At 42.6% G+C, this 22,921-nt stretch overlaps 1 protein-coding gene and 1 pseudogene across 2 annotated transcripts in view; one reads left to right on the forward strand and one right to left on the reverse strand.

Moving 5' to 3' along the window:
- Positions 1-628: 628 nt before the first annotated feature.
- LOC111553276 lies at positions 629-1,823 on the reverse strand (annotated as a pseudogene). Its single transcript, XR_002734880.3, has one exon. The product of XR_002734880.3 is annotated as a haloacid dehalogenase-like hydrolase domain-containing protein 2 pseudogene (transcript).
- Positions 1,824-8,776: 6,953 nt separating this feature from the next.
- DHX35 (DEAH-box helicase 35) overlaps positions 8,777-22,921 on the forward strand; it is a 79,048-nt gene continuing 64,903 nt past the window's right edge. The window contains exons 1-3 of the mRNA XM_023227948.3: positions 8,777-8,881; positions 15,881-16,014; positions 18,958-19,050. Coding sequence (XP_023083716.1) covers positions 8,842-8,881; positions 15,881-16,014; positions 18,958-19,050 — 267 coding nt within the window. The 5' untranslated portion in view covers positions 8,777-8,841. The remainder of the gene's footprint in view (positions 8,882-15,880; positions 16,015-18,957; positions 19,051-22,921) is intronic.

A 22,921-nucleotide genomic window follows, 5' to 3' on the forward strand; every position in this document is an offset into this window, starting at 1 on the left:
ATAAAAGCTTGAATCTGTCCCAATAGCTTCTAAAAATTTTTTCCCATAGTGTCAGAGGCAAAAATAATGAAATCTTGCAAATGTACAGTTAATAGGACCCTAGTGGACACTAACTTCAAAAATGCATGGTCTATAAGACATTACAAGGCTTGATTCTAGTTTCTGCACTGCTCCTGTTAATAACAATGTCTAATTAAAACATCTGTAAAATACTGAGTTATAATTTTACATAAAATTTCCAAAACAATTGTTACACAGTATAATAGGTATCTGCAATGAATAGGTTATTAATGGAAGTATTATTTTAAATTAAAATCTGGTTCTTAATTTAAATTAGTCATATCTGGCTAATGAAGAGAAAAAAAAGTCACCCATGCTGGGAATACAGTAGAAAACTTAGTTTTCAACATCTATTAAAGCAAATTCACTGTATCACTTGGGCTAAAGGACAATTCTCTTTGTTACTTTCTGTCTTCTCCATTTGGCACATCTGATGGATTTCACAGTTGAACTCAATATTAGAACTACAGCCTAATGCACCTTTTAATACATTACTTTGTAATTTAAGAAAACCACCATTCAACTTTCTTCACAGTCTGAAATCTCCCTATTTTCCAGTGAGGAGACAGCAAACAACACTCTTCCCTGTGGTAGCTTCTCCCTCCCAGCCCTGCCTAACCTGATGAATATTTTAAAAGGAATGGCACAAAATTTCAGCTTTCCCTTTCTTTGGGTCTCATCTTCAGTTACAAAATAAAAGAGATTAGCAAGGCTTACTGGCTGGCCGCAATTCAATACCTTTCTTTCTAATTAACGCACAACAAAAGAGGGTTAAAAAGCGATCAGCACTGACTGGTGTGTGTCTACCGATGCTGGCACTGAGTTGGTCAGGGATTCATTCCAGACAATAAGAAACTGCGTTTCAAGTTGCTTCAGATGCACACATTGCTTCACAACAGGTGCTGCAGAATGTGGTCCACAGCATGAGGGAAACTCTCACAAGTAAAATAAGGAGGTGGTTTAATTTTTTCTTCATCTGATGCTCGGTATTTCCCAGTCTTTACTAAGAGGCCTAGCATGCCAACATCCTGAGCCCCACTAACATCATCCCTGCAATCATCTCCTATCATGACAGCCTCCTCAGGTTCACAGCCAGTGCCTCGCAATGCTTCCAAAAAGAACGTCTTCTCTGGTTTCCCCACGACTGTGGCTTTGGTATCTGTGGCATACTCTAAAGCAGTCACAAATGGTCCAGGCCCCAGGGCTAAGCCATCTTTCCTCTTGTAATACCTGGCTTTGTGGATTGCTATCAGAGGTGCTCCATCCAGGAGTAACCGGAATGCTTGATTCAGAATTTGATAATGAAAATGTTCTGGTGCCAATCCTATGACCACAGCATTAGGATCACTTGTTTGTATTCCTTTGAAATCAGGTAGTGCCCGATCATCAGCTAGCAGCATGGGTCTGACTTGTTTCTGCTCTAATAAACTTCTGGCTGCAGTCAGAGATGTGAATATCTCATTTTCAGAGATAACAAATTCCAATTTTCTCAACCTTTCCAACAGGTCTTGCTTGCTCTCTTTGGTCGTATTGGTCACAAACCTAACGAATACAGAAGCACCACGTAACCTTTTAAGAGCTTCCTGTGCGCCTGGCACAGCTGCATCTTCAATGTAAAGTGTGCCACTGAGATCTAATGCACGGCGTGCTGCCATCCTTCATTCCCCACACTCTGTACGCCGTCCTCAGGAAAGGCCCCCGCTAATGGCAAAACCAGCCAGCCACGCTGGCCGCAGGTTCCTCTCAGCCAGGATAAAAAGCCCCGCAGCCAACTATTTCTTTACATGGAGTATGGAGGCAGGAGAGAGTGTACCTTGAGAAATGGCAGTTACTGCAATGGTGAATGGAAAATTAAAACAGCCTCATTAACAAATGTAAGTACAAAGTCCTAATCTGTAATAATTCTTTTTGTTTGTTTCTGAAACAGTCTTGTTCTGTTGCTCAGGCTGGAGCTCAGTGGCACAATCACAGCTCACTTTTTTGTTTTTGTTTTTGCAAAGGCGGGGTCTCACTATGGTGCCTAAGCTGCTCTTAAACTCCTGGGCTCAAGTGATCCTCTTGCCTCAGTCCCTCAAAGTGCTGGGATTACAGGCATGAGCTACTGCACCCAGCTTGTGATAATGTATTTTAATGCAGTTTGAAATTTTAACTCAATGTTCTAGGGAACTATTAATAGGATTACATAACAAAGGGTCTGTGTTTAGTGTGAGAAACTGGGCCAAATAAATTTAAACAAGGTTCTTTAATGCAGGACTATTCAGAGCTCTGAAGTAATGATCACAGTGAATTTCTCAGAGCAGGGCAGGTATATGGCCTACCACAAACTTACCTGACCACAGAGTGCTCTTTTTGTGGAGCAGGACTCAAAATCTTTATTCTCTGAAAGTGTGGCCAACAATTAGAAATAAGAGCAAGAGATACATGGAGTCCCAAGAAAATGCCTCAGTCTCTCAGAGTAAGCAGTTTTTCTGGAGTCGAGTCCAGAAAGTATCATTTATAGGGCAGAGTTTTTCAAAGTGAGATCTGAGGACCACCTGCATCAGTCTTGGGGTGCTTGGGTGCTTGCATTTAAAATGCTGATTACTGGTTCCACTCTCAGGGGAGCCGGGGGTGAGTATTGCAGCCTATGTAGTTCAAAAATATTTGTTATCCCTCCCCGGGAGAAAATTATATTCCTCTGTCTACTGTCAGATTTGGCCATAGCAGACTTAGCTGTAAATATTTCAGCATATATATCTAAAAGATAACTGTTTTAGAAAACATAACCAGGGCCAGGCGTGGCAGCTCATGCCTGTAATCCCAGTACTTTGAGAGGCCGAGGCAGGCAGATCACGAGGTCAGGAGTTCAAGACCAGCCTGGCCAACATAGTGAACCCCGTCTTTACTAAAAATACAAAAATTAGCCGGGCATGGTGGTGTGTGCCTGTAGTCCCAGCTACTCGGGAGGCTGAGGCAGGAGAACGGTGTGAACCTGGGAGGTGGAGGTGGTGGTGAGCACTCCAGCCTGGGTGACAGACCAAGACTCCATTTCAAAAAACAACAAAAAAGAAAACATAACCACTCTACCACTGTCACACCTAAACAACTTTGATAGAAACTTATCAAATAAACATTCAGTGTTTAAATTCAGTTGTCTAATTTTTTCCCCCGATGGTTTGTTTGAATTAGAGGTTGATCCATGCAGGGTTGACATTCTCCTATTAAACTTAAAGGAATCAACTGAAGAGGTGGCCGGCCACCCCACCTCTGTAGGCAGTTGGGCTGGGGAGTATCTGTCGTTTACTTACGGGACTTAAAGTGACTGACAAGAAAAGCTAGGGTACAAGGTTGTGTAAATGAAAAGTTACATAAAGGAAACCCAAGAGTGAGGGATGCAAAGTGGAGTCTGGAATGAGGCTTGAAGAGCACACCATGACATACACACCTACTTCATGAGGCCACATGTTTAAGCTTTCCAATAGTGAAGACAGAGAAACCTGGTCAGACACACCATTCACAGTGTCCTGAAGATTAAAGTAAATCCAGATACAGAAAGGACAATTATTCCCCATGGTGGCATGTGCCTGTAGTCCTAGGTATTTGGAGGGCTGAGGCGGGAGAATGGCTTGAGCCAGGAAGGACGAGGCAGTAGTAAGCTGTGATGGCACCACTGCCCTCCAGCCTGGGTGACAGAGTGAGACCCTATCTCTAAAACAACAAAATTGTTCCGGGTGCTAAGATGAGAATTTCTTTCAAGGATCTTTTTCTAAAAATGATACTTATAAAAATGACATTCTGGTAATCACATTCCGATAATAAACAATGACAGATACTCTGAGGCATGCCCGTACCCTGAACTCTGCAGGGGCAGTTGTCTGAAGCAATAAATGAGGTGAATGTATTCAGGTGTATTCTGTGAGCATGGACTACATACCTTATGTTGAATATGTTTAGATCAACATTGTTAGGCTAAGTTTACACACACACCTAGATGTATGCCCCAGTTTGCCTGGCAGAGTTCCAGTTGGTGCCTCTTATCCCCAAGTCCCATCTGGTTAACACCTCCTTTTATTCTCAAAAGTGTCCCAGTTTGAACATTAAAGTATATAGTCATCCTATACAGAAAGCACCTCGCAGACCTAAGGAGGCCATCCCCAATTCACCCAACTTCACAGAATTGTGTGTCCCTCAGGCCAAAGAGACAGAGGCTCCTCTGGCTGCCGAATCCTTTCCAGTGGATCTTTCCACAACTCTGTACCCAAATCTTTGAAGCTGCATCAGCACTTGTGCTTATGCTAATAACTGTGTGAACGTGATCATTTGTGTGCAAACCAACAAACCAGACAGGTTTACATATGTTACAACAAGTTGTGGAAGACTGCACCTTAGACTCGGGAAAATCCTGATATAATGCAATTTAGTAAAGCAATTCTGCAAAGGACCACCACTTTTCAGTCTGGGGGATGGCTGCCTCTCATCTAGCTTGATGGTGGCAACCAAAGGGCAGTTAGTGTTTTTCTTAGGAAGCTAACAGTTGTAGCAAGTGGATACATGGATGGTTGCAATGGACATCTATTATTTTTGCTTCATTCATTCAACCATTCATCCTCTGGTAATCTCACCCTCAGATTTCCCTCTGAGGAACCGTTCTGTTTCCAACTCTCAGTCCACGTGGTTCTGCTGAAGCTGACCTAACCTGACCCTGGATGTGGAACGTGGGACCAAGGCCTAAGTCAATTAGTACATTAGATTCCCTGGCTTAGTGATTGATTTAGGGGTGGATACATGGCCTGTCAGGAATACTTTGCCAAGGAATTTTCAAAGAGGTTTAATGCTTAAGAGGATGTGGTGGCTAAAACTGGCATGGCCACTTTGTTACCATGTTACACCTGAATCAGCAGAAGGTGGATCAATATGATCAGAAAGAATCTTGATGCAGCTGCGTCTCAAGTCAGAACTACTCTTGGACTTTTTATTATTTTATTTTATTTTAATTTTATTTTATTTTTGAGACAGAATCTCGCTCTGTGCCCAGGCTAGAGTGCAGCAGCACGATCTCAGCTCACTGCAAGCTCCGCCTCCCGGGTTCACGCCATTCTCCTGCCTCAGCCTCCTGAGTAGCTGGGACTACAGGTGCCGCTACCATGCCCGGTTATTTTTTTTTTTTTGTATTTTTAGTAGAGACGGGGTTTCACCGTGTTAGCCAGGATGGTCTAGATCTCCTGACCTCATGATCCGCCCGCCCTGGCCTCCCAAAGTGCTGGGATTACAGGCATGAGCCATCACACCTGGCCTTATTTTTATTTTTAATTTTTTTTGGAGACAGAGTTTCACTCTTGTCGCCCAGGCTGGAGAGCAATGGTGTGATCTCAGCTCACTGCAACTTCTGACTCCCGGGTTCAAGCAATTCTCCTTCCTCAGCCTCCCGAGTAGCTAGGATTACAGGCGTGCACCACCATGCCTGGCTAATTATTTTGGTATTATTAGTAGAGCCTGGCTTTCACCATGTTGGCCAAGATGGTCTCGAACTCCTGACCTCAGGTGATCCACCCGCCTCAGCCTCCCAAAGTGCTGGGATTATAGGTGTGAGCCACTGTGCCCAGCCAGACTTTTTAGTTTATATGAGCCATTTCTGCTTAGGAGAGGTTAGGTTGGATTTTCTATCACTTATATCCATAAACGTCTTAACTGATATAAAAATGAAAACCCTAAATTCTATGCCTTCCTGAACATGATCAATAAGTTTAGTCTGGAAATATTTCCAAGCAAAAAATACCCTTTATCATGGGCACAGAAAAACTTCCATATTGTAACATGATTTTGAGGAACACTATCTTTCTGGAAAGCTTATCATTTGGAAGTTGCAAAATACACCTTTATGTAACAAAATGATTACACTTTTATGGAATCGTTGGCAATGAACTAAATAAATTCTGGATGCTATCTCAAGAAATATCAGTTTTAATTTTAGGGCGGTTATTTTAGCCCATTCTTTCTGAAAATAATTAGGAAGACTAAGAATCTGTTGAGACCATTCCTAATTTGTGGAAATAAAACCACAACATCAACATGTAGGTTACTACTTAAGTGTTTTCTCTAACAGAAGTCTGTGTAGGCAAAAATAACCCTTTGGGGAGAGTTGGACTTTGAGAACTTTCTAAGGCAGATGAACTAATTTTCTTCTAGGAGAGTGTAGCTCTAATGATTTTAAAAGGCCCATGTGGTTGAGCAAACACTGGCCTGGGAATTAGAAAGCCCGAGTTCTAGTTTTAGTTCTGATACTAAATTAACTCATTGATTCTGACCAAGTCCTTTTAACTTCCATGTACCTCACTTTCCTGTAAGACAAGAAATTCAGGTGAGGTGTTATGTATGGTCTCCTCCAGCTTTAAGATTATGATCCACGAGACCAGCCTGGCCAACACGGGGAAACTCCGTCTCTACTAAAAATACAAAAATTAGCCGGGCGTGGTGGTGCGTGCCTGTAGTCCCAGCTACTCAGGAGGCTGAGGCAAGAGAATCACTTGAACCCGGGGGGCGGGGAGGTTGCAGTGAGATGAGATCTCACCACTGCATGCCAGCCTAGGCAACAGAGCAAGACTCTATCTGAAAAAGAAAAAAGATTATGATCCAATAATACAGGCATGGCCAATTTACCATATCTTCATAAACAGGAAGGTTTCATTATATGAGTAATAGATAAAATAGAGAAGTTAATTTATTTTTTTTTAAATTTTTTTGAGAAGGAGTCTCACTCTGTCACCCAGGCTGGAGCGCAGTGGCAGATCTCTGCTCATTGCAACCTCTGCCTTCCGTGTTCAAGCGATTCTCCTGCCTCATCCTCCCAAGTGGCTGGGATTACAGGTGCCTATCACCACACCCGGTTAATTTTTTTGTATTTCTAGTAGGGACGGAATTTCGCCATGTTGGCCAGGCTGGTTTTGAACTCTTACCTCAGTTGATCTGCCTGCCTTGGCCTCCCAAAGTGCTGGGTTTACAGGTGTGAGCCACCGTGCCCGGCCATGAAATAATCTTAAAAGTGGCATTTATTTCATTTTGCCTTATATTCATGTATAAACCTTGGTTTCCATATTTGGGCTGGTAGTAAAAATAAGACAAAAATTAAACAAGGAAAAATCAATGTCATGAAGAACTAAAACTAAACCTAAAGCATGATGTTTATCTATACATTACTCAATAGGCACTTGTTATTGGGCTACGAATGTGAATGTGACATGGTCCTCGTCCTCAGTAATTTCCCTGTGTAATAGTGGCGGCAGGGAAACTACAGGTCACTTTTCTCACAAAAGCGAGAATACAGGTTCCTAGACTACAAGAGGAATGTTTAAGTTGGATAGATAATTTAGAGCTGGCCCTTTAAGGGATAATTTAAAGGATGGATGGAGAATTCTAGGCAGAGGGATTAACAGGTATTGAGTCCCTATGTTAATTACTATAAAGATAAATCAAAGGAGATTGTTAAACGAACCTATGCAAGTAAATTCAGATTTTTTCCCCCTGGTGGATTCGCTCTGTTTGAGTTGAGGTAATGAGAGCTAACATTGATTCAGTGCCTGCTATGTTTTGCACTGTTAGGTACTTTACATGTTATCTCATTAATACCTCTTTAAACCTCATTTACAACTAAAATTAAATGACAGCTAGGAGCTAGGAAATGGCAAAGTTAGGATTCCAAGTCTGGACTGGCTGTCCACAAAAGCCCTTGCTCTTGCCGTAATGATGCCACTTATTTCAAAGAATTCAAAATTTTCTTCACAGCTTTAAAAATGCATAGATTCTGAAGCCTCTCACTTCCAATTAGTTGCCTACTTAGAAAGTCATTTCCTCCACTTGAGCTCATCACCCCTCCTTAGCGCTCCTTTGGATTACTGTAATTTTTTTTTCTTTGACCTCACCTTTCCTCGGATGGATTAGTCTTTCCCAAATTTGTTAATCCTAAGAATTCAGGAGCTTCTTAAAATGCAGGTTCCCAGGCTATGCTCCAGGACATCGATTAAGAATTGGATCGAGGCCTAGAATCTGTGTTTTCAACAAGCATTTGACTCAAGGGCATCAGATTGGAGGAAGCACTGAGTTAGTGGACTACCTTAATTTATCTACCCATTTTTAGTCTCTTCTTCCAACCCATTCGCTCCACCCCACCCCCAGTCCGTTTTTCCGTTTTTTCCTCACGGTCCCTGAAGACTTCCATATCATTTCACACTGTTTTATTTGTGGCACTGTGCCGCAGTACCTGGGCCCACAGCAGGCGCCCAATATTTACTGACAAATCCAACCCACGAGGTAGTTCCTATTACTACCCTTCAATTTGAAATTGAGAATAAAACAGAAGTCGGCAAGTTGGGGTAGCTGGTAACATCAGTATTTCCTATTTAATCCAGAAAGCACTGCTTCAACGCCCACTGCGTGCAAGGTTCCACTCTCGGGCCAGCAGTCCTCTCCGGTTTGGGAGAGAGGTGTGCAGCCGCCATCCAGGCCACGCCACGCACCTAGATGACCTGCAGCACCCACCCTGCACGTTAACCAGGGAAGCAGAGGAGCGCGCCTTTTTCTCCACAATGGCTGAGCAGGGTCACGTGGGCTCGGGGGCGGGGCTGGTGCGCTCGCCTGAACGGAGCGGCGGGTCACGTGGTTCAGACGAGGGCGGTAGCCATGGGGGCGTGGCCGTCACACGGACCGATGCGCCTGGGCAGCGGCTCTTCGGGGGCCACGCCCCCCGTGCCCTGGGGGCCTAGCGCACGGCGGTGGGGTGGAGCCAGCCTTGTGACCTTTTACCCCAGCATGGCTGCGCCCGTGGGACCGGTGAAGTTCTGGCGACCCGGTAAGGCCTTTGGTGGAACGCTGGGCAGATGCGGCGGCCTGACTTCGGTCTTGGCGCCGCGACCGGCGCCCTGGGGCCAGCAGACCTGCTCGCAGGCCTGACCTCGGCGAGCTGGGCGCTGCCGCCTCTGTGCGGGGGGGGACTCTGGCTCAGGCTCCCCAGTGGCCCCAAGGGATTCGGGTGTGCTCCCCTAGCGTGAGCAGAAACTCTCTGTGACCTTGTTAAAGTGGTCCAGCCTCCTCGGGCCTCGTCTTCCTCGTTACTGATGCTTGTCCTGCCCACCCCGCGAGATGGGGAATACTAAAGCTCCCCCTCGTGTCTCGTTACCGCCCTGGGGTTGCGTTGGGGCCCGATAGACAATGCTGCTCGCTGCTCAGGGCTTGCAAGCCCAAGTTATGGAGTCAGACTGTCCGGGTTCGAATTTTCGTCTCTGCCTTGTAGTAGTAGGGTGACCTTGGGCGAGTAACTTAACGCCTGTGAGCCATGATCTCCTTACCTGTAAAGTGGGCAGAACAATAGCTTCTATCCTGTGGGCTTAGAAGACAAGCACAACGCGTTGTCAGACTTAGAATAAATGCTCAAAAAAAGGGAGAGTGTATTATTTTCTTTTAGGATAATTGTTGTCCACTCCGAATGTCTACTAGAAAAGGGAACACTCCTTCATATTGGCTGCCAACCACTTCCTCTCTTATAAACTAACACGAATCACAATCACAAAATGCTTTGCTTGTTTTGTCTTGACATTTACTCATTAATCAGGTTTTTATTGAATTTGTATATGCCAGACCATACTAGATGCATTACTTCCTCTCTGCAATCAGTTTCTTGTAAAAAACAAAAGTTTTTCAATTACAGCTACCAGCTTGATTTTTTTCCACCACCTGCACCCCTGCAGGTCTGGATGTGCAAAGTATATTGCAGCAAAAATGAAATGACACCAAGAATGTAATATAAGCAAAGCTTTTAATTTTTCAGTGGTTCCCTGAAATTCTGACCATGCATATGTTGATGTGAGAGATAAACCCAAGCAAGAGATGTGTTTAATGCTTTTTAAAAATTTGTTGTTTGTCACTTGACAGTTTTATGATTCAGCATTTTAAGTCATCAGGCAATTATCCATCCTGAGTTTTACTTGCATCCAAAAACTAGGAACTTACTAAGTAATGAATACTTTTAATTTGTTCACACTTTTAGTAACAGGTGAAAGTGGTAGGTGTAATAAAGAACTAAATGAACTGTTTGAAATGAGACCAGAATACTATTTTGGTTAAAGAACGTGGAATTACTCTAAGAGTTCTATTTCATTATTTTAGTTCATCCATTGAGGGTACACTTATTGAAAACCTAATCCTGCGTTCAAGAGACAAATATAGATGCTCAGGGCTCTGCTCTCAAGTTACGCTCTCTCTCTTAATTGAATATAAAGTAAGATGTCCTCTAGAAGAGATTTTACAATGAGGCAGAGTAAGGTGGTGGTAAAGATGAGCTCTAGAGTCAGACTGCAGTGCCCATTGTGTCTGCCACTTACTATTTGATGACTTGATAGTCTCTTAAATTCTCAAAGTCTCAGTTACTCCATCCGTAAATTGGGCGTAATACCTACCCACAGTGTTGTTGTGAGGATTAAATGAAAATAACACACAAAAGGATCTTGGCACTAGATAGGTTACTATTATAATTATATGAAAGTATGGAAGAGAGAGGGAAAGTTGAATGTATGGATAAGAAATACTTCATTAAGGTGGTATTTTTGGGGTGAACATTAAAGGATGAAAGAGGTTTTGTTTCATAGAGAAATGGAACTCAGAGCAAAGGGTGCAGCATGAACAAAGGCAGAATGGAATTTGTGCCTTTAGAATGTCCAGAAAGCCAAAATAACAGAGCAGTGTGATGGTGTTAAGTGCTAGGGTATATTTTGGGGTATGACAGGAGATGAAGCTAGAAAAGTAGGTAGGGGCCTCATTGTGAAAGGTCTTAATGACAAGTTAAAACATTTAGACTTCACTTTTTTTTGTTTTCTTCCTTTCTTCCTTTCTTTTCTTTCCTTTCTTCCTTCCTTTCTTTCTTCCTTTCTTCCTTTCTTTCCTTTCTTTCCTTTCTTTTCTTTCTTTCTTTTTTTTTTTTGAGACAGAGTCTGGCTCAGCCATCCAGGCTGGAGCGCAGTGGCGTAATCTCGGCTCACTGCAACCTCCACCATCCGGGTTCAAGTGATTCTCCTGCCTCAGCCTCCTGAGTAGCTGGGACACAGGTGTGTGCCATCACACCCAGCTAATTTTTGTATTTTTAGTAGAGACAGTTTCACCACGTTGGCCAGGATGGTCTCGATCTCTTGACCCTGTGATCCACCCACCTCGGCCTCCCAAAGTGTTGGGATTACAGGCATGAGCCACCAGGCCCTGCCCGACTTCACTGTTTTTTAGCAGGAACAAATCAGATTTACTTTAGAAAGATAACAGAGAAGGTACTACTGAAATCCAGGAGGGATGTTAAAAACCTTAATTCGGCCGGGCGTGGTGGCTCAGGCATGTAATCCCAGCGCTTTGGGAGGCCGAGGCGGGCGGATCATGAGGTCAGGAGATCGAGACCATCCTGGCTAACATGGTGAAACCCTGTCTCTACTAAAAATACAAAAAAATGAGCCGGGTGTGGTGGCAGGCGCCTGTAGTCCCAGGTACTCGGGAGACTGAGGCAGGAGAATGGTGTGAACCTGGGAGGCAGAGCTTGCAGTGAGCCGAAATCATGCCACTGCACTCCAGCCTGGGCGACAGAGCAAGACTCTGTCTCAAAACAAAATAAAAAAATAAAAATAAAAAAAACTTTAATTCTGATCTGGGAGCTTAGAGTAGGGGCCTGTTGGAGAGACATTTTAGAGGAAGATGTGAGAGAAGATGAAGTCAGTAATGACTCAGATTTCTGGGTTGGGTGACTGTCTAGGTTAGTGATTCTCTAATTTTGCTTTATAGTTGAATCACTTGGGAAGCTCTGAAAAGTCCTGATGTCCAGTTGCACCCACCAATAAATTAGAACTTTGGAGGGCTAGGAGCCAGGCATCAGTGTTTTGTAAAGTCTCTAAGGAATTCCAGCATGCATCAAAATTTGAGAACCCTGGTCTAGGTAAATTGCGTTGTTATTAGTTGACATGGAAATGGCTTTAGTACACAGTTATTGGGCCCTTGCTTTGTGTTAGTCACTTTCATTTACACATCTTATTAAACAGTCACAGTATCTCTGTGATGACAATAATACTCTTAATGAGGAAATTCAAGATATGAAGTAGGTTGTGGGAAATGCAAGGTGAAAGTCAGGGGGGTGGTTGAAGCTGGATATAAAGCTAGACATTGGAATCATGAACATATCCTGTAGTCCTGAGCCCGTGACTCCTAGTCACAGAGTGTGCAGAGGGTGCATGCACTGGATAGATATGTACAGTGGAGATCTACAGTAGAGCTTACGTATGCTTTCTAAAATAGGGAGCTGTACTCGGGTTCACCTAATTGTTATCATATGGGTTCAGAGTTGCCCAATCTTTTTTTTTTTCCTAAGAAGCCTGATATCCAGATCTGAATGGGAAAATTTTATGTGTTGTTTTAAATGAACGATTTAAAACATTGTAACAATAGCATGTCCGGGGACCTTAAGTGTGGTCTCTACCTTAGGAGTGTGACTTAAAGGCCTTGTATGACTGGCCTGAGAGTTTTCTACAAAAATCTTTTACTTAATTTGCAAGTACATGTGGATCAGAAGGGCCTACCCATTTTCATTTGCCTATTTGATAAATATTTCATGATTGTTGACCATGTGCTTGACAAAAACTTTACAACAATAGCTTTTAAGCTTTTTTTGACTTGACCCATGGTAAGGAATATATTGTGTTGTGATCTAGCACACATATATAACCAAAAAAGTTGGTCATAGACAGTGTTCCTTTCTGGAATGTGCTCTGATGCTTTCTATTCTATTTCATTATTTAAAAAGTACTGGTATGACATACTACATTGATTTCATAACCCACCATTCAAATTTTTAAAAACCGAGTTAAAGGGAATGTGGGATTGGGGATATCAGCCTTGTTGAGATAGAGAAATGAAGATGTTCATAGTTTGCAAAAGTTATGAAGGTGTTGCTCCCTTAAGCATAGAGCGTACTCTCAAGGAAAGATCAATCATAGGCAGCCGCAGAGGGGTGTTTATAGAGGGAAAGCAGCCCTGATGTTCTGGTTTGGTTGAAGGAAGTCTTTTATGAGGAGAAGATACATTGTTTATCAACTGACATAGCTGTTCTTATAAAAGAGCTCGGCTGCGTGCGGTGGCTCATGCCTGTAATTCACTAGCACTTTGGGAGGCCGAGGCAGGTGGATCACCTGAGGTTGGGAGTTTGAGAGCAGCCTAGCTAATATGGTGAGGCCCTGTCTCTACTAAAATTACAAAATTAGCTGGGCGTCATGGTGCGTGCCTGTAATCCCAGCTACTCGGGATACCCAGGCAGGAGAATCACTTGAACCCGGAAGGCGGAAGTTGCAGTGAGCCGGCATCTTGCCATTACACTCCAGCCTGAGCGACAAAGACTCCTTCTCCAAAAAAAAAGAGCTTCTAACAGAAGAGATGGATTGGGCTGTAGGTTAGAGACAAGGGAGGAATGTAGTAGTACAAAAGACACGTTGAAATATTAAATATTCCAGAGAGGACATGAAGGTTTAAAACATAGTATGAAAAGGCAGGAATTCAGTACAAAAACAGCAGAAGAGCATAAGGTATTCTTTGTAATTGTTTTCTTGGGTAAGAATTACAAGGAATTATTAAGATGTAGTGACAAGAAGGGAAGAAAAGAAAGGAAAGGAAGCCCGCCTTTTTGAGGACAGGCGTTGTTCCAGATCCTGTTCCATCTTTTATCTTGTTGAAAGGAAGGTCAACATTTTCGCAAAAGCAACATAACTGTCCCACTTACCTGATTTTTGGCAGTCTTGAACCTCTGAAACACAACTGTGTTCCTGGAAGTAAATGGAAAAGGGTCAGAGATCTAAAGGGTCAGTGATTCTAAACTTAGCTCTAGGGGTTCTGTGGACCCCCAGAATTTTATATTCTGGTAAATTCTGGTGTGTTTTTTAGGAGAGGGAGTTCATAGCCTTTATCAGATTGTTGAAGCAATCTGAGAACCCTAAAAAGTGTAAAAATAAGTCACTGAGCTGAGTATTCTTGTTACAAAGTTTCTGTGTTTTCACATAGCATCACAGATTCTGAGTTCAGAAGACCTAGGAAATGATAGTTATTGGTTATTGTAACTGTAATGCCCCAGCAGGAGGCTGTATAGCATGGGTTTGATCTAGGGAGGATTTTTATTCATTTACAAGGCAGCATACTCCAGTGCTGAACGGTGTGACCTTTTAGAAATTTCTTCCTTACATTGAGTTGAATTCTGAACCCTGTGTCATTTACTTATTACTCCTAGTTCTGTCCTAGGGTTACAGCAGCAAATCAGCATGAAAAGTTATGGAAGCTGATCACGCAATTTAAACTTAGATTTCTCCTGAATTTTATTTGGTTTGAGCTAAAACTGTATGGAACCTTCAACAGGTTTTCAGGATGGGATATGGCTTCCCTGTTCTTCACCATCATGAGCACCGGTTTGTTATTGTTCTTAGCAAGAAGCTGGGGTGAAGATCTCTTGTTTAATCTGCCCATCATGGCAGTTTCTGGGAATAGCATTTCCCATCTATCCACTCCCAATTCTATGGTTGCAATGGGGACTGTCATTTACCGCATCACATTCCACTGGCCATGGTTGATTGTATTGGGGTGGGGATTGGACCTAAGCTGGGAGAAGTCAGTGTCTGCCTGTCCAGTGTAAAAGAACCTCCCCCACCCCACATTACAACACATACCTGGGACTCCCATTCCCCCTTATGGTGTCTTTATTTCTCTCCATAACACTTATGACCACTTCATGCACTAAGTTACCTTCCACCAAGAGGAAGAATTAAAAAAGCAAGTGAGCGCCATGAGGGTAGGACTGGCATCTGTATTGTTCACTGTAGTGTTTCCAGTGCTTAGAGCAGTGCCTGGCGTGGAGTGGGCCCTCGGTCCAGCCTTGCTGGTCCTTGCTGGATGAATGATGGATGGTTGGTAGAGGAGTTGTAAGCGTGAACCCTGGCACTGCCGGCAGCTGTGTTTCCAGCTCCTGTAGAGTAGCCAACCTAAGGGGCTGGAAGGAACCTGCAAGAGGTGCCAAGATGAGAGAAAGAGAAAGCCATGGCTGCTTTGAGTGCCCAGTTTCTGTCATCTCTGAGCCTTATTGCCATCCTACAGTAACAGGATTCATCCTTTTACCTCAGCTAATTCCCATTGGGTTTGTTTCACTTCTGTTAAGAATTCAGTAATAACATGGTCATGGAGGCCAGACCTAAAGACACTGTGCTCTGTAATATACAGTTCTGGGTGGCCACTTTGGAGCCCAGTGGGACTGCCATCTCATTTCTTTTTTCTTTTTTTTTTGGAGACAGAGTCTTGCTCTGTCACCCAGGCTGGAGTGCAGTGGCGCAATCTTGGCTCACTGCAACCTCTGACTCCTGGATTCAAGCAATTCTCCTGCCTCAGCCTCCCAAGTAGCTGGGACTACAGGTGCACACAGCCATGCCTGGCTAATTTTTTGTATTTTAGTACCGGTGGGGTTTCACCTTGTTGCCCAGACTGGTCTCGAATACTTGAGCTCAGGCAATCCGCCTGCCTCGGCCTCCGAAAGTGCTAGGATTACAGGCATGAGCCACTGCGCCTGACCCCATCATTGTTTGTTTTTGACACTGTGGTGAAGCTCTTAGGGAAGATTTTCGGTTCCTCATAGGCACTTTTCTGGATGCTTTCATAAAGTTAACGTTGAATACCTTCGAGTAGTTGGAGATAAAAAGTATTGCTTCTCTTGTATATCTTCATCTTCAAAAGTTTGTAACCTTAACACCTTTTTCTGTTCATCATATCAGAGAATCTGAAAAAAACATTTCTGCTGCAGGTACAGAGGGGCCAGGTGTAAGCATCTCTGAAGAGAGACAAAGTCTGACTGAAAACTCTGGGACAACAGTTGTTTACAACCCTTATGCTGCCCTTTCCATAGAGCAGCAGAGACAGAAGCTGCCAGTATTCAAGGTATGTCAAATAATCGTGATCGATCTGTGGGCTTGAATCGTATGTCTGCATTAGCTTTATGCTCACCACTGAAGGGAATGATGTCCTCTTTCTAGAACACAGTGAGCTCAGAGAAACCCTTATCGTAAGGGATGATTTCATACTATGTAATTTTTAGTTAACCGTGTAAATCTTGAGAGTTCTTAAGATTTTTTCAGTTGCATCGTACATACTGGGAAACTGGAAGAATTAGAATGACTTTTTTTTTCCCCTTTATTTCTTTCAATTACAGACAATTTCAGACATACAGAAAAGTAGAGAAAATAGCAGTTACTTTCTGTGTAACAGATTACCAACATATGGCCAACTTCTGCTTTATTTTTAAAGACACTCCTTTAAACAAGTTTACTTGGGAATATGAGGTTGTTTCTGCTGAAGACATCAGTTAATACTCTGACTTCCTCAGACAGTGACAGGATTTTGGTATGGTTAGTACTTACCAAGTGCACATCCAGACACTCGGTTTATTTTTATTTTTTTATTTTTTGAGACGGAGTCTCGCTCTGTCGCCCAGGCTGGAGTGCAGTGGCCAGATCTCAGCTCACTGCAAGCTCCGCCTCCCGGGTTTACGCCATTCTCCTGCCTCATCCTCCCGACTAGCTGGGACTACAGGCGCCCGCCACTACGCCCGGCTAGTTTTTTGTATTTTTTTAGTAGAGACGGGGTTTCACTGTGTTAGCCAGGATGGTCTCGATCTCCTGACCTCATGATCCGCCCGTCTCGGCCTCCCACAGTGCTGGGATTACAGGCTTGAGCCACCGCGCCCGGCCGATGCTCGGTTTTATTAGTGCTCATGAAATAGATGCGTACTCAGCTACAAGAGACCAAAGTGCAAACTAGAATTCATTCAGAACATGTTCATTTATGGCTAGCGATAGTTCTCCACTACAGATGGACACAGTTGATATATACACTTTCTTCCTGTTGGCACATCCACATGGGAAGTCAAGTTGTAATCTGGAAGTACAGAGCCAAGACAGGTTACAGAAATGTCATACAGCCCCTGATGAGGGGTGAATTCTCCCTGCTCCACAGGATGCCTCTGGAATGACCTGAGTAGGTGTGGCCACCAGCACCTGTGTCTCTTTCTTTCTCCTAGATGTTGCTGGGTGAAAGTTGCCATGTTCTCTGTCTCTCTGTCTCTCTCTATCTCTATTTCTCTCTCTGTCTGTCAATAAATCAGACAGGGTCTTCCTATGTTGCTCAGACTGGTCACGAACCCCTGGGCTCAAGCAGTTCTCTTGCCTCGGCCTCCCAAAGTGCTGGGATTATAGGTGTGAGCAGCCAAAAGGTGCCAAGTTCTTATACTCAGGGAGTTCTTTTGGCTAGACTGTCCTGATAATTCCTCTTCTATTAATGTGTTCTTTCACCAAATAGATAGGCAACAGCAGCCTTCTTAATTTAGCCAGATTGCCTTACTTGGAATTTTATGTGGCTCCCAATATTTTAGTCACATGTGAACTGACTGTCTCTGGGTTTCTTCCTCAAGTGACTAATTCATTCACTATGTATGAATGTTAGCAGGTCTGACTGTCAGGAGATGAGATGGCAGGTTCAGTATTGCTTTCTCACCACTGAGGGACACAGTTTGAGCTGTGATGAAGGGTCTGGACTCTGGAGCTAGACTTCAGGGTTCACACCCCAGCTTCACCATTTATGTACTTGGTGAAGCACTTCTCCATTCTGAGCTGCTTTTCCTTATCTGTGACGTGGGACTAACAGGAGTACCTACCTCATAGGACTGTTATGAGGACCAGATGAGGTCATTCATGCAGAACATTTAGCAAGATACCTGACATGTAATAAATGCTCAAGTACAAAGGAAATTACTGTTTATTAATTTTGGCCTTTTCTTGACTATTCTTTGTCTCCCAACTGTACTTAAAAGATAACATAAATGAAACAGCAAATGAAAAAAAAGAAAAGCAACAAGGAGTTGAGAAATGGTGATAAAATTAAAATGGTAAGAAGAAGGGTATACGTTATTCATACAAAGCAAAGTAGAGTTTAAGTACAGTTGAGATCTTATAAGATGTTAAAGATAAATCTAGAACTAAACAAGTAGATAACGTGTTTGCCCTTTAAAAAAATGCAATTACTGGTGTATTAGTCACATTGTTCTACATCTTACTTCCTTTTCTTAACATATCTTGTAGATCATCCCATATCAGTACAAATAGATATTTCCTGTTCTTAATAACTGCAAATTACTCCATTATTGGAGTATTTTATAACTGATTTAACCAACTTTTGTTGATCAACATTTAGGCTGTTTGAATTTTTGGCTACTATAAACAACTCTGCAGTGAGTATGCTTATATTTATGTCTTTGTACACTTGTATGTAGTAGTATGTCTATAATTTCTTATTTTTTTGAGACAGAGTCTCATTCTGTTGCTCAGGCTGGAGTGCAGTGGCATGATATCTGCTCACTGCAGCCTTCCCCCACCGGGTTCAAGCGATTCTTCTGCCTCAGCATCCCGAGTAGCTGGGATTACAGGCACTTGTCACCGTGCCCGGCTAATTTTTGTATTTTTAGTAGAGACAGGGTTTCACCATTTTGGCCAGGCTGGTCTTGAACTCTTGACCTTGTGATCTACCCCGCTTGGCCTCCCAAAGTGCTGGGATTACAGGCGTGAGCCACCCTGCCCGGCCTGTGATTTCTTATAAGTGAAAATGTTAAAGGGCGTCTGCATGTATTTTGGTGTTACACTTGATTGCAGTTGTATTCGCTCATGCTGAGAGGAACAACAGTACCTGAGAGTTAGAAAAACATTTTGATAGTTCTATTTAAAATTTACTTTCCTTTGAAAACAGCTCATTTCATAATGTTTCAATATCATTGTTGTTTAGGTCTTTTGAGACAATGTATGGCTTTTTACAAGGTGTGTTATTCTTTTTCAGCTTAGGAATCATATTTTATACTTGATAGAAAATTATCAGACAGTGGTGATTGTTGGTGAAACGGGATGTGGGAAGAGCACACAGATTCCTCAGGTGAGTACATATTTAATATGTGTCTTTACACTTCGATTTGGCTGGAAGGATTTTGTAACTTGAGAACTCTTTTTACTATCATTTACATTTTTAAGATCTCCTCTCAGGAAATGTTCACTTCAACTAGATATTTTTAATTAAACTTTTAGGGCTTATAATTTCTTTGGTGAGTACGACAGTAATAGTTTGTCTTCGATTTATTATAATTCCAAAATAGTAATGGAATAGCCATCCTCTGAAAGTTATAGTGGAGACTTATTCAAAGATGTGTAATACAGAGTTTTTGTCCTTAAATAGTTATAGTTGAAGAGGTTGGGTAAAATGAATATTGCTATAGTTGTAAATAAAAGTTGGTCATTATAGAATTATGCAGTGCTATGGAATAACCCTTTCTTACCAGGAAAAATCCTAAGTGGTGTGGATAGGAGTAGAAAGAAGGATCAAGGAAGGCCTTGTAAAGGAATTGGTATTTGAATTTGACCTTGAATTATCAGTGGGAGCTGACTGAGAAGTATTCCAAGCCAGTGAATATTGTGGTTAGAGATACTGGGGTGGAGAAGTATAGGGTGAGTTCAGAGTGTGCCTTAAGAACCTTAACTTGAAGAGTGAAGGCTGACCGAGCTTGAGAGACTTTGCAGGTTCTTCTTTCATTTTTTAATATTAATTTTCTTGAAGTAGGAAATATATGTAGAAATATATGTAGAAAAATACCTATATCATAATTGTACACCTTGATACGTTTCTGCAAGTGGAATACATCTGTGTTACCAGCACCCAGATCAAGAAACAGAACATTACCAAAACCCCAAGAACTATCCTTCTGTGTCCTGTTCTGGTCTCTAACTGCCCTCTCTGCTTACCCCTATAATCATGAACACAAAGGTAGCTCTTATTCTGGCTACTAACCTCATAAATTAGTTTTGCCTATTTTTGAAATTTTATAAAGGAGTAATATAGCTTCTTTTGTCCAACATTATGTGTGAGTCTTCCTTGTTGAATTAGTTGCAGTTTGTTCATTCTCATTGCTGCATAGCCGGGTTCAGCAAGTCACAGCCAGTGGGCCGGATGCAGCCCACTGCCTGTTTTGTAGAGAAATCTTTACTGGCACACAGCCACACCTACTTGTTGATATATTGCCGGTGGCTGCTTTCAGGCTACCACACAGGGTAAACGGTTTTGACAGAGACCCTACGATCCTCAAAACCTAAAAATGTACCATCTGGCCCTTTACAGAAATGTGAAATGTAATGTTAACCCCTGCTAGTTAGTATTCCATTATATGAGCATTCCATGGTTTGTTTATTTTTCCTATTGTTACTGACATTTGAGTCATTCCCAGTTTTTAGTTATGGATCGTGCTGCTGTGAACATTCACGTGCTTGTCTTTGGTGAACATACGTGCACATTCTCCTGCTGAGCTCTACTTAAGAATAGCATTGCTGGATCCTGTGTTCACCTTTAGTAAATAATGTCTAAGATATTCACAGTGGTTGTGTCCTTGTAGGGTTTGCAAGCAAGTGAACAACATGATAAGCTGAGTTTTAGATAAATGATTGTATTGAGATATAAGGTGACTTAGGAATTGGAGGAGGCAGGCCATAGAAAGCTATTGCAGTGGTCTGGAGAAGGGTGGTGTAACGGGGTCCTCAACCAAGAGCTGATAGTGGGATAATCTGATAAGGATAGGGAGGAGAACAATTTTAGCGTTAGGGTCTGTAGATATTAGGAACTTAGGTTGGTGCTTTTGCACCGGTCTAATACATGGATATTTGTGATGACAAAGGGGAAGGGACAAAGGTGCACACTGACTGACCATGACTTGCTGCCTTGGCGAACAGTGCTAATATTAAATGTGATAGGACAGTAAAGATTTTTTTTGGCCGGGTGCAGTGGCTCAAGCCTGTAATCCCAGCACTTTGGGAGGCCGAGACGGGCGGATCACGAGGTCAGGAGATCAAGACCATCCTGGCTAACATGGTGAAACCCTGTCTCTACTAAAAAATGCAAAAAAAACTAGCCGGGCGAGTTGGAGGGCTCCTATAGTCCCAGCTACTCAGGAGGCTGAGGCAGGAGAATGGTGTAAACCCGGGAGGCGGAGCTTGCAGTGAGCTGAGATCCGGCCACTGCACTCCAGCCGGGGCGACAGAGCGAGACTCCGTCTCAAAAAAAAAAAAAAAAAAAAAAGATTTTTTTTAGGGAAAATTAACTTGTTTGCTTTTAAACAGATTTATTTTTTCCTATATTATTGATGGCCTTTGATGACATTATTAGCAGGAAGATTGGAATGGGAATCTGAAGCTTGGTGGAGGTCAGATGTAGAAGTGTGGACATAGGGATTGAACATCCTGATACATGCAGGAAGGAGATGGAACAGAAATAACTGAGAAGAGGATTAAGGACAAAGTCCTAGGAGCATCAACATTTAGGAGTCAGGAGCAGAAAGGAGATAGAATGGCAGCCAGGGAAATGGCAGAGGAACGAGGAGACTGTTCATGGTTAGAGAAAGCAAAGAAAGAGAGGTTTCTGGAGAGGTGGGTAGGTGGCAGATGCAGCCAACAGAGCGGCCAGGGAGCAGGAGAACTGGTTCAGTCCTGAGTTGTTCATCTTGGAGACGGCACGTCCAGTGGTAGGGTTTTAGGGTTAAGGGTGTCTAAGGGGAAGATGATAAAAATCCCTTTGTATTTTTGAATATGTTAGTGATGTATTGTTGACTGCCTGGTCCAGACTTGTGGTCATGCCAGCATCTGTGTAGGTCTTCTTTTTTGTCTGCTCCCCAACTCCATTCTCAATAATGGGTTTATTAATAGGTTGGGACCCAGATATAGTTATTTTTTTAAAGTTTCTCAGTAGACAGCTAGGAAAAGGTAGACAGAGGAGAATGACCTTGTGAAGGACAATTTGAAATGCATACAGGAGAAGAAATGGTGGCCTAGAGGAAAAAGATAAACATATATGCAGATGGAATTGAGAGCCTAGTAAGTTACTCATTTCTTATAGGAAGAAACAGGAGAAAGGTTAAATTACTGTGTGATTGTCATTTAGAGAGTAATATAACAATAACAGAACAGCTAATAACAGTAGTAAGTGCTGCATAAAGTGATTTTACACATGTTGATCTGTTTAATCCTCAATGACCCTATGAAGCAAACACCATTATTGTCTTCATTTTATAGGTGAGGACACTGTAGAGAGTAGTGAGGTTATGGAATATAGAACAGAGGTAAAAGGCCACATGATGTTCCAGAATTGTTTGGGAATTAGTCTGTGATGTTATGTAGTCAGCTTAGGATAAACTATATTCTGGTAACAAAGAACCTGAAAATCTCAGTGGCTTAAAAGCACAAAGGTTTATTTCTTGCTCATACTATGTGGTTATCTTGGGTTGGCTTCGAGATTCTATCACATCATCATTGGGCCTTAGGCTGATGGTACTGCTCTTATGAGGGACTTGTTGGTCTTGTGGTAGATGGCAGAATCATGAGATAGCTCTTAAAACTTCTGACCGAAAGTGGCCCTTCTGCTCACATTTCATTGGTCAAAGCAAGTTATATGGCCAGGCCTGATAGCAACGGGATGGCAGCATATATAATCCTCCCATAGGAATGGGTGGCAGGTATTTAGAACAATGATAAATATATCACAGTGATTTGACCATTTACCCCTGCAAGGTTTAGCTGCCAGGGAACAGAGAGGGCCTGCTGTGTTACTAAGTCCAGGGAAAACTGGTGGGAAGGAGAAAGAGGAGGAATGAGGATCTAGGCTGGGTAATGTGGGCAAACAAAGGTAGTTTTTTTTCTTTTAATTTTAAGATTTGAATATTTTTATTATTTTTGAACATTAATAGGTTCACATGGTTTTAAATTCAAAAGGC

Source organism: Piliocolobus tephrosceles, chromosome 20 (assembly GCF_002776525.5).
Source record: "Piliocolobus tephrosceles isolate RC106 chromosome 20, ASM277652v3, whole genome shotgun sequence".
Lineage (NCBI taxonomy): Eukaryota > Metazoa > Chordata > Mammalia > Primates > Cercopithecidae > Piliocolobus > Piliocolobus tephrosceles.